Source organism: Notechis scutatus, chromosome 5 (genome assembly GCF_049901735.1).
Source record: "Notechis scutatus isolate UNSWTSFEM ecotype Mainland chromosome 5, rNotScu1.2, whole genome shotgun sequence".
Classification (NCBI taxonomy): Eukaryota; Metazoa; Chordata; class Lepidosauria; order Squamata; family Elapidae; genus Notechis; species Notechis scutatus.
The window spans coordinates 70744120-70756557 of record NC_142013.1 but is presented as its reverse complement, the minus strand read 5'-3'; the positions used below and the strand labels follow the sequence as shown (position 1 = coordinate 70756557).

Here is a 12438-nt window from a genome sequence, read left to right as displayed (position 1 = left end):
AAGAGACACCTAAGTTTAGAGGAGGAAAACAAGAAAAAAATAGTTTTTTGCCTCTATGCATCCTGTTTTTGCCCTCCCCGGCATCCAGAAACACTCTGGAGACCAAAAATGGGCCTATTTTTGGCCCCCAGAGTGTTTCTGGATGCTGGGGTGGGGGAAAATGGGACCTGCAAAGGGTTCAGGAGGCCAAAAACAGGCCCATATTCACTCTATAAGATGCACAGACATTTCCACCCACTTTTTTTAGAGGGGCGGGGAGTGCATCTTATAGTCTGAAAAATACAGTAACTTTATATACTGGTGTTGCTCTTTAGCCGCAGCTAGTGGCCAGAGAGACAAATATGCCCCAACTCTATTGTTTGAAGCTGACTCCACCCATTTACCCATCAACCCGCACTCTCAAATCAAGTGCACGCTGGGAAGCCGGACTCCATTTCAGGGGTGAAATTCAAAAAAATTTCCCCTACCGTCTCTGTGGGTGTGGCTGTGGGCATGGCTTGGTATACTTGATATAATAGTGATAGCAACCAGGGGTGATTTTTTTACTGATTCAAATTGTCATTGCCGAGGTGAGCTGAGATGTTTGAATTTCACCCCTGCTCCATTTCCTTTAGTATTTGGAGAAGGCAGAAGCAATAAGAAGGAGCCATTTTAATCTGTGGCACATGGTCATTCAAGGACAAATCCACATCCCCCCCTCCACAGCATCGCTGGTGAGGTTCAAACTGCTTGTATTTATTAATTGTTATGTTCAGCAGTAACTTAATACTGTATTTGATTCTCACTGTATGTATCCTAATTTCCTCAGTTTCACCATATCCTGTTCTCCCAATAAAGCATTCAGATCTACGCATATGGTCCATTTTATTGGAGGATAGGTGGGTTTTGCTGCATGTCGAGCTGCACACAGATCAACATGTAGTGGGGACAGAACACTGGTAGTCAGCTAAACATTTACCCCACTACTGTGTGAACCTGGATACTATCGGTGTGTGTGTGTGGGGGGGTCAATCAGGTTTTGGATGTTAGACATCCAATAAATTGTAGAGTTCTAAGCTAGACTACTAAATTAAAGGCCATGGAAACTATGGAAATCCAATTCAAGTGAAGGACATTTTAGATCCTCTTTAATTTGATTGAAGAAATAGAGTTGATTTTCCTTCACTTATACAATGCAGCCTCATATTCTTCTGGTGGTTTTGGATCCAACTCTAGTGTTCTTGGGCATGGCAACTGAGGCTTGTGTATACAAGAACACAAAACAGGTGATTGTTAATTGATCTCCTAGATCCGTGATGGCAAACCTATGGCACGTGTGCCACAGGTGGTATGCAGACCCATGGCTGCAGAGGCTTTCCTCAAACTGGCCAAAAATCAGCTGGAGGTGCAGTGCAGGTAAGGGGGCGGCAGAGGGGGGGCATTGCACGCACATGCGCAGGGGGCGTGGTGGGTGCATTGCCTTCTGGGTACTGGCATGCGAGTGAGCACGCGCAAGCGCACCCACAATTTTTGGCACAGGAGCTCAAAAAGGTTAGCCACCACTGTCCTAGATATTTAGTTTTAACTGTGATTGGATTGCAACCTAAACCACAAGGATATTCCTAGGGGGGGAAAAGCCCTCTGCACCAGTCTTTTATGCATGCTGTTTCAAATGCGCGCGCATCTCTTGCTGCCTTATGAACCCATCTTACAAGAGGTGTTTTGCTTTAGCTGTCAAACTTTTCAAGGCTTCCCTCCTCTACCTTCCTCCCGTTTTCCTCCCGTTGCCCATTGATGGTGCATTGCCACACAGCGGCTGCTCGGAATCTGCAGTGACTCCATGCGGTCAAAAGGGGGAATACCTCTCGCTTTCCCTTTTATGTGAGCGCGGGTGTCTCTCCCTGCCTGCCTGCCTGCCTGCCTGCTCCTCCTCACAAAAGCTTTGGGCGAATTCCTTTCTCCGGGTTTTCAAGCCATCTTTTAAAAATCCATCCCGCTCTCTCGCGTTGAAAGCTGGAGCTGCTGTGTCGGGAAGCGAGAGGCGAGAGAGAGAGAGAGAGAAGGAGGAAGCTTGCAAGAAGCAGGGGAAAGAGGGAAGGAAGGAGCGATTAGAGAAGCAACCGATAAGCGGGCGGCGAAGGTGGCCGGGGACGCGGCGCAGCGCTCGCTTTCCAAAAGCGAAAGGATCCAGGCGGTGAAGAAGATCACCATGGGGGAATAACGCGTCTGCCGATGCCGGCTTGTTAGCAAGTGAAGGGCTTGAGAGAGGCGGTGGAAGCAGCCCCCGATCCCGCAGCCGGGGAGCGGAGATTCGCGGCTTGGACGGCTGGCTGTAGGACGGCTGGGAAGGGAGAAGCTGGCTGGGAAGCGGCGACATCCACACCGAGTGTGACGCCGCAGGCTTTGGTCATGCCCTTCGCCAAGAGGATCGTGAAGCCCCAGAGGCTGTGCCGGCGGCAGCACATCGCCTCGGTGCTAGACGAGACCTCGGGCTTCGAGCTTCCTCAGCCAGGGAGCTTATTCCAAGAAGAGCCTGGGGAGGCGATGGACGAGCTGGAGGAAGAGATTCCGGCTGGGCTGGCTGCCGCGCTGCCCACTGAGGGAAAGGAGAACCAGGAGGCGGCGGCGGCGCTGATGCTTTTGGATCTGTGCTCGGTCAGCAATGTGGCTCTCTCGCGGATCCTCCGGCAACTCTCCGACGTGGCCAAGCACGCCTGCACCCTCTTCCAAGAAATCGAGAGCGAGATCCAGCTCACTCACCGCAGGGTCCAGGCGCTGCACAGCCGGATTGGCGGCGTCCAAACCATTTTCCACGGTTTGGATCCCAAGCAGGAGGCAGTGCGTAAGTGGAAGACGCCTTTCCTTCCCCTTGAGGCGACCTCGGCGCCGGCTCACCTTCACCTTCGCTCTTTTTCCTATGGCTCTGAAGGGTAATCGGGCCCCTGGGAGGCAATCCGTGGCTGGCTCTTGGCTCTCTTTTTTTCCCCTTCGCTTTTTCGGAGAGGGGAGAGTGGAAGCGAGATTTGCTGTGATGGATGAGCTGCTGGTGCTAAGCGAGGGAGGGAAAAGGGGGCGCGGGAGATAAAATGGTGCTGCTTGGGCATCTCGGGGAGGTGTGGCCCTGACTCCCTGAACGCGGCTCTTCCCGATCTCTCCTCCCCACCCCCGCCCTTGTTTCTGCTGGAAAAGGATGCAGGCTTCGGCAGGCGAAAGTTTTCCCCTCTGCGGGAAGTGCAGATGGGGCAGATTCGCCGACATGGGGGCTGGTGGGGTGGGGATAAAGGAAGCGGAAGGTTCCGGGGCCGAGTTGAACTGTGCGGAAAGTTGATTGGGGCGTGTGTGCGCCTTCGCTTGGAACGAGCCATTTCTGTCCCCCCCCACCCCCACCCCAAAAAAGCACCAACCAACCAAACAAAACAAAAAGGCTTTAGGGTTGTTTTGGTTTCCCAAGCGGTTGCCGGGGAAAAAACTCGGTGGGTGGCACGGAGACGAGCCGCGGTTCGCCTTTCAGGCATCCCCACAGCCCGGCCTCCCACCTGCCTCGAGCCCGCATCTTTAGAGTCCTCGGTTCTAGTCGGGAAAAAAAAAACCTTTCCCTGGGCTGGATTAGAAGGAGAACGAGGGATTCCGCGCGCCCCCCGCCCGTGGAAAACGGCGCAGCGATGCGCGGGAGACGCCTAACGTGCTGGGAGGGGATCAATCGCTGATCTCATGCGGAAGAAGGTGAAGCGCGGGGGGCGGGGAGAGGAGAGAGAGAGAGAGAGAGAGGAGTCCCCGGCTATAGCTGCAGGGAAAGGAACGGGGAGGGGGAGAGGCAACGGGGGCAATCTGCATTCCGCCACCCGAGACTTTGCAGCGGTCTGCCTGACCCACTTTTCCGTGGCTGAGCCTGGGGAGTGAGAGGGGCAGGCGCCCACATGGTGCATGCGTGAGAGAGGCGTGCGGCGCAAGATGGGGGTCCGCTCCCCCTCCCTCCCTCCCCGGCACCGACAAGGTGACCATTCTGCAGTGATAACAGACGAGACTCCGTGTCTGCCGCTTCACGGGGAAAGGGGCGGTGTTGCTAGCTGGTGATAGTGAAGCATCTCACGGAGGGCGCGGGGAAAGAAGGGAAGCGTTTTAGCGCAGATTTTCCTAGCCTGCGCCTGCCAATGACTGCGTTTCCTTAACCCAAACCAGCAAGGACACTTGAGTTTCCCCGCCCTTGTCGGTAGCCACTGTAAGAGGCATTGCAAGTGGTCATCCGCCACTCATCTAGTCCATTTGCACTGCTTTAAATGGAACTATTAGGATATAATCTGAAGGGATATACATTATCCAAAAACAACCTATAAATAAGCAAACAAATAAATGTTAGCTTTGGTTGAAAAATGTCAGATGGATGGGCAGGACTGGATGGCTAGAATCTATGAATCTCACACTCAGGCATATGATGTAAAAATATCTAGGTTAAGTCTTAGCTCAGCATTCTGGAGTCTGCTTTTCTATTGGCGAGAATTCTGAAAATTATACTCCCAACAAGAGGAGGCACCAGTTTTGAGGAAAGCTGGAAGGGTTTTTTCTCTTCAACAATATCAGCCTTTCCTGGCAAAATGTCTCTGGATGTAAAAGAAAGGAATATGATTCTATTAGTTGTGGAGAATAGGAAAGTTGTTGGCCTGCACATGTAGAAGCACTAGATTAGGATGATAATTGTTCTGCTTCTTAATATAAAGCAGACAGAGTAACTCCACAAAGCATCCATACAAAGTCTTTTTATTGGTTCATCAGGCATCCTCAAATAACTCACGGTTATGACGAGATTCTTCACTATGTCCAATTCTCTGCATAGCTGCATTTTATGGTGTAAAAAGATGGTAATTTCTCATCCCGCTAATGATAGAGCAAAGGGTGAGGCACCAGCATGCTGCTGGGGTCCAAGCAAGAGTGAAGAAACCTCCCCCAACCCACCAAGGGTCAATTCAGTGACCAATCGGGATTACAGATGTGGCCACATGACAGGGACTACATTTCCCAGGATACCTTAACTACATTTACCATGATGCATTCCCTTAAGGGACAGCTCCCAATTCCTAACTATCTCAATTCCCATTACTATATACTGGCTGGACAGCACAGTAATATTAGGGGTTTTATGGATGTGTCCTATCTTGCATGTAGTTCTCTCTCTCTTTCTCTCCAGTCCCTCAACAAGGGATGTTTATCCATCAGATCGTCACCCCCCAAGTTTATCCTTTGAAATTCTCAACTAATTTATGGTTAGCAGTCACATATAATCGATCACCCACTGATTTGAGGTTACTGGCTACTGCTTAAATGAGTTAAACACTTGGAATATTTTTATGAAGCTAGTGTTCTTCAGGTATATCAAACAACATCTTTTAGCCAACTGGATTTACAGTCTAGCATATTTGAAAAATGGGATTAGAAAACTAGATTAGAACCCCAAACTCTTTGGTTGAATTCAAGGTTAAAGAAGCATTATAAACAACGATGTTGGATTTATGAACTTTATGGTGTTCTCCATCTTAGTCTTTGAGCTTATATATACAAGCCATTATGATGTTCTACCTGTTTAATTTCCTTGTCTCCTTTCAAAGAATTTGGTGCTTTGAGTTCAGTAAGTACACTGTACAGGTATTGAATACTTTTTGCTGAACGTAACTACTGTGTCTGCAAGACCACAAAGGGAATTGTTATTATACAGTACCTGTTTGTTATGGAAGGAGCTGTGGTTCAGTAATAGAAGCTTTGCTTCTCAGAATAGTTAGTTGTTGGCATTTCTGAGAAGCAGGTTTGATTCATTTCTACAGTTTCTAGAGATACTGCCTCTCTGTCCTGGAAAAGGTGAATTTTATTTATTCCTCACATTTACCTATAGCTGCCCATCTTATAAAAGATGACTGTCTTATCTGGCATGTGGCTGTTTATGCAAGTATCTAGATTTGAATATTAAAGTTATACTTATCCTTTTGGTGATTTGACTTTATGCGGTTCAAAAGGCATATTCTGAAGATGAGATGCGGTGAACTTGGTAAGTGGCTTTGGGCTACTTAGCATCTGGAGGAGTGGTGGGTTGAAAATCCCACATGTTTTTTCTCTTATTTATTTGTTTTATTATAAAGCTTATAATAGCAAGCATTTATAAGTAGTTAGTATGTTAGCTGTTGAGGTCCACCATGGAGAAAATGTGGGAAATAGACACATTAAGAAATAGGTACTAAGAAATAGACACATATCTTCCCAATATTAGGAAGAATATGACAACAGTTCTTTAAGGAAAGTTTACATTTAAAGATGGAATGAAAAATCTAGAGTGGTGTTGTGGTGAAGGCCTGTATCAGGAAGGCCTTGGTTCAAGTCCAACTTCAAATACAACATTTCTCTAGGTTATTTTGCACCTCTCTCATTCTCAGTTCAAAAGATTAGCACAGTGTTAATAAATGATTGGAGGAGAAAGTGCTGTGCATGCTATCTTGAATTCCTGAAGGAAAGGTGAAATACAAATCTAATAAAGGTCTGAAAATTAAGATCTGCAGGAAAGGCCCGCTTTGAAGATCTCTTGATCTTAGATCCTGTCTTTCTTGGATGTGTAGAAGGATCTTCTCATTACTCTTAGGCTATGAGACTTATTTTTGGGAGTGCTAAATTTGGCCCCCAAGCTCTGAATGCTTAGATCAGGGGTGTCAAACTACTGATAGCAGCAGCAGCCAATCAACAAGGAGCTTGTTTCCTTTGTCTCATCAGGCTGAACTGCAAGCCCCCCTTGTTGATTGGCTGCCACGCCCAGTTCCTGAAGCTGCTCATTCGAACTAGCCAGTCAGCAACAAGCAGGAGGCTGCTTGTCGCCGGCCGGACTGGGCCCAAACTAAGCCTGCAGGCCCTCATGGCAGAGGAGCTGGTCTTTTATTCAAGTGGGGAAAGCTATTTTCCTTACATCTCACCTTCTTACAGCTTCATGGTCTTCTGAATCAAAGTCTTTGGCTTCTCTGCTATGTGGACTACCTGTATCTCCTTTGCAAGGTTTTGATTTCAGTACTTACTTTAATGTCCATGTTAGCCTGTCTTTTAAACTCCTTAATGTTTTGGGGTTAGAGTTAGGGTCATTGTTAGTAGCTTTGAGTGTTCAATATACCTACATATGGCAATAGCACTTAGACTTATATACTGCTTCACAGTCCTTTTACAGCTCTCTCTAAGCAATTTACAAGTCAGCATATCGCCCCCAGCAATCTGGGTCCTCATTTTATCAACCTCGGAAGGATGGAAGGCTGAGTCAACCTTAAGCCTGGTGCGATTCAAACTGCTAAATTGCAGGCAGCCAGTAGTCAGCAGAAGTAGCCTGCAGTACTGCATTCTAATAACTATGCCTCCACAACTCTTAATAAGAGGAGATTTGACTCCCAGGTTAAAAAACAAAAACAATAAATGGTTATCAGTCTATTCACTGAGAAGGAAATGGAAGGCAAATTATTAAGCACATAAATATATAAATAAATTCATAATTTGTCACCAAAGGTTTATTAACTTTCTAACTTCTTAATAAGAACCATGCAAAATTCTCCACAGAAGCCAATGAAGAAAGTGGAAGTCAGTATGTGATAAATTCAACTATTTCTGTTTATGTTTATGTTCCACATCCTAACCCTTTCAAGACTGATAATTTCAGATGCTGTTTTTCTAATACAATGACACTTCTTCGTTGTGTGGTGTCAACAAGCTAGCTTCAATATGTGACAATATTTTCAGTGTTTTTTTATCAGAAAAAAATCTGCTAGGGAGAAAAAAAACCTGTAGATCTCATGATTCAAGATGCTGTTTGATCTAATAAGTGCTAAGATCACTCTGTCTGGAAGCCAACTAATTGCCTTGACTTGAGCTCTTGAGACCATTGGTTTCAACTTGCATAGTTCTAAGTACTAGTTATAATCTAAAATATCTGGTGAGCACAAAGTGAAAAACAAAAACAAAACCTGGACCATGTGCTGCTTCAAACCTTTATAAACACACATTTTCTGCTGAACTTGCTGCAGCATAATGTGCTCTTATATTCCCAAAAGCCACTGAGAAATAATGTTTTTAATTAATGCTGCAAATTTAGCATGTATAGACACTCACTTTGTAGGGGGGGAAAAGTGTTGTTTATTAAGCCATTAGATTGCCTTGCAGTTGTGAAGACAATTGGTGCTGTGACATCCCTAATTGCAGCACAGCAAGGATGCTTGTGAAGTTGAGAAGTGCTATATCTGGGCTTCCCCCTCATTCTGAAAATATACTTAGATTTAATTGGAAATAATTAACTCCATCCTGGCACAAGAGAAACAACATGACAATGAATTTACACGGCACAGAATCAAGAGTTGGAAAGGGCCATTGAATTCAAGCTACTGCTTAATGTGAGAAACCAAATTAAAGCTTTGGAGTCTGAGCTTGCTTGCAGACATTTCATTACCTGATTACACTGTAGGTAACATCTTCAGGGTTGGAAGGGAGCAGGGTTTTCTCTCTATTTATATTTGGTGAATTGCTCTGTCAATATTGCTGGGGTCTGTGGTTTTCTCTTTGGTAGCTCTTTGATTAGGCTGTTTTATACTGCTAATTTGCTAACAGTACTTGATTGTTTGGTTATCTGAGTATTGATTGCTGATAGGAAGTGTTCTGGTCTTTGGTTTCCTTTTTAGCTTTTTCATTGTTTCTTTTGAATGTAAATATTGTTTATCTGTATGTACCTATTGATTGTTGATTTGTCTGAGTGCATACCTTCCAGGAGTTCACTAGCATTTTTGGATTTAACTTGGTCTGGGATGCTCTGTTTTTCCCAGTTGAAACTATGGTGAAGCCTTCCATGTGTAATGAAATTCGGGAATTTTCATCCTGTTTTTTGATTGCTATCTCATGGATGCTCTCTGCTAGTCTTTTGTCTTTATGTTCTAAATCAGTGGTCCCCGACCATTCTTGTACCAGGGACCAGTTTCATGCAGAAACACTTTTTCAAGGACCGGGTAGGGGCGTGAAGGTTCCAATAACAGTAAATAAATAAGCGATGAACCCGTAACTTACCCTTTCCAAAAAAACTCTCCAGTGAACTCTGTTTCTGGCTCATTTTGCGAGGGCTAGCTTGCATTGCTGATGCAGGATAAATACGCGCCAAAGAGTCAAGCGCGGAAGTTAGGCGAGGCGGAAGTGGTTGTCTTTCAAAATAAGACACCCGGAAGCAAAAACATATTTTTATATATATTTTAATCACGATTATTCATTCTTTGCGGCCCGGTACAAAATGATCCACGGACCGGTCCGGGGCCCGGTGGTTGGGGACCCCTGTTCTAAATAATGGCTGTTGTAGTCCTTATATTGTACATTATAGATGACTCCTGTTTCTTCTACTTGGGACACTGTGTCTTTTTTCCATGTATGGCAGTGTTGTCTTTTTCATAGCTTAAATTAGTTGTGCTGTACTGGATTGGGTGGTCAGATACTTTTTGATAAAGTTGCATCAGTATCTATTTAGTTGAAATATATTATATAGGTGGTCTGTTTCCTTTTTCTAATGTTTGGGTTGCAGTGCACTTGTTCTCATTTGAATAACATTCTTACACAGGTCCTTTTGTATTAGGTTGGATTGTTATTTTTGTAGTGGAATTTGGTTAGTGTGGGTAGTTTTACGTTAGACTTGTGCTTCTAATTAACCAACTTTTCCTCTATTGATGAGGAGATCCAGGAAGAGTAGTGTATTGTTGTTTTCTTCCTTTGAATGTTCTTCCTTTGAAGATGTTGATTGTTTCCTGCATGTTCTCTAATTGTTCCTTTTTTATTATGACAAAGATGTTATCTACATACTGAGTCCATACCTTTGTTTGGGAGTATTCTGTTTTCTAGATGCTGCATTACAGTCTCTGCTATGAATACTGAGAATGGTGAGCTTATAAGTGTTCCTCTGACTTGTTGATATATTTGTCCATCAAATTAAAAGTAGGTGGTAAGGCGGAGGCTGATTTCTCTCTCCAAAATTTAACATTTCCACTTCATTCCATCTCTACTCATAAAATTTACTTTCTAGTTCTTTGTTCTGTGAATTAGTTCTCTTGATCTTTAAAAAAATAACGACAATTTTATTAAAATTTTCAATTAAACAAATAAAAAATAACAGAAACTGATAATTGAAGTACAAGATGGACGAATGAAAGAAGAATCAAAATCAAAAGTGTAGAAGGAAGAAGGTAAAGAAACATATAGATATTACTTCTGATTTTCTTTTGGAACATATATAAGTATAAATTTACATTAAATTCTTACTGTATGTTTACTTTTCATATTTCTATTATCTGCCCTTTTTTCTGTTGACCAAATTTGTATGTCATAACTTCATTTTATTCTGTTTCATGCAAAAAGTCCAAAAAGGTTTCCAATCAAGATTAAAACTAATGTCTTTTCTCTGATCAAGGTTGTCACTTTTGTCAACCCAGCCACTCTCTATTTCACCATCCATTCTTCCACAGTAGATAGTATCAGTTTTTTCCATTGTTGCACATGTAAAGGCCTGTTGTCATACATAAAAATGAAGTTCCATAGTTTTTTTTGAACTGTATCCATCAGTCCCGAAAGGAATATTTCTGATCTTAATTGTATATTAGTTTTTTCAATCTTCTGAATTAATGTATGGATTTGAATACCAAGTTGTTTATCTATTTCATATGCCCACCAAGCATGATAAAAAGTCCCTCATGTTTTCATTTTCAGCATACATTTGAGATACATTTATACGTTTAAGACAATTTTTCCAGTGGTAAATATCAATGGTGCATCAATTTATTTACATTTTCTTTAACACAACATCAATTTCAATCCTTTCATCCATGTATTTTCCCATTATTCTATTTATATATAATATATTATACCAAAGTTTTTAGTTTATTTAATCATACATTATTTCACTTGTTCATCTTTTAATTCAAATTTCAATAATAGTTTGTACATTTTAGCAACAGCATATTCATATAATTATATTTCAATTTCCATCTTACCTTGTTCAAACCAAAAGCCCTTTGAATCTTTTAAATAGTTGTACATTGAACATTGACATGTATCGCCTCCTGATACCAAATCCTTCCCAAAGGATGTGCTTAAATTGTTATTTTTTAACTGTGGATTTTTAATGTTGTATGCTGCCCAGAATCACAGTGTGTGAGTTGAGAGGCTACATAAATGTGTTATGTAAATACATAAATAAGAATTCCAATATATCACCTTAAGTTAATCATTTATGCTTGGTTATAATTTCTTCTTCTTGGGCAGGGGGGGTTGGACTAGATCAGCGGTCGCCAACCGGTGGGCCGTGAGAAAATTTTGGTGGGCCGCAAAGAAATCTCACCCCCAGAGCACCCCCACAAAGCAATTAATCCAGGCTGCGCAGAAACACAAGGCTGTGCCGCCCACATGGCCTGCGGGAACCCTCCCCGCCCACTCACTCCTTAACCGGTAAACTTGCCTGCTAAATTTCTATTTTTCCTTTTTCCGACCATCATCTGTTCTGCTGTGCCGGGAGATTTAGATTAGCTAGGAAGCAGGAAATGGTTGGATTTCTTGCTTTCTAGCTAGTCTTTAGGTCTTTGGCTCAGCAGAGCCAAACCTCCCTTAGGACTGAAGGTTTGCTTGCAAGCAAATTCAGTGCAGACTCACGGCAAGCAAATTTGAGAGACTGAGCTTGCCAATGGCAGATAGATAGATCACTGAATGATTCTGTGAGCAACTCAATCTGCCTGCCTGCTGTGCCTGATTTTGGGTAAAAGTTGCTCTTTTTAAAATAAAAAATTCAATATCTACATGCATGGTGTGTTGTGAGTTAATTTTGTGAGTTTGCTTGCTAGCAAATCTTATGTGACAGACTGAGCTAGCCAATGGCAGATAGATAGATCTCTGAATGAATCTGTGATTCTGTGAGTAACTCAATCTGCCTGCCTGCTTTGCCTAATTTTGGGTAAAAGTTGCTCTTTTTTTATAAAAAATTCAATATTTATATAAATATTTATAATATTTACATACAAGCCATGCCCAGCCAGTCACATGACCACCAAGCCACACCCACAAATTAGGCCACACCCACAGAACTGGTTAGTGGTCCCTGGGATCTAAAATTATGAGTTTGGTGGGCCCTGAGGTCCAAAAGGTTGGCGACCCCTGGACTAGATGACCTACAAAGTCCCTTTCAACTCTGTTAATTATTATCAGAGTTGTTATGGGGAAAATAGAGGAAGAAGGAATAGTAAGTATGTTCACCACCTTGAGTTATTTATAAAAATAATAAAGGTGGGATAAAAAATATTTAAAAAGAGAATCTCAGGGTGAGGTTTATCACAAACATTAAACCAGTAATTTTTAAAAAAATCACTAGAATCCTAATAGATGATAATTAAGTAAAATTAAAAACAATGGTTTGTAGAGAGAAATCTAAAAATCAGCAAG

At 43.0% G+C, this 12438-nt stretch overlaps 1 protein-coding gene across 2 annotated transcripts in view; it reads left to right on the top strand.

Annotated features, from left to right (window-relative positions):
* Positions 1-1730: 1730 nt before the first annotated feature.
* The window catches only part of NHS (NHS actin remodeling regulator), a 241681-nt gene continuing 230973 nt past the window's right edge, over positions 1731-12438 (top strand). For both annotated transcript variants that reach the window (XM_026674956.2, XM_026674955.2), the window contains exon 1: positions 1731-2821. In XM_026674956.2, the coding sequence (XP_026530741.2) occupies positions 2389-2821 (433 nt within the window). In that variant the 5' untranslated portion in view covers positions 1731-2388. The remainder of the gene's footprint in view (positions 2822-12438) is intronic.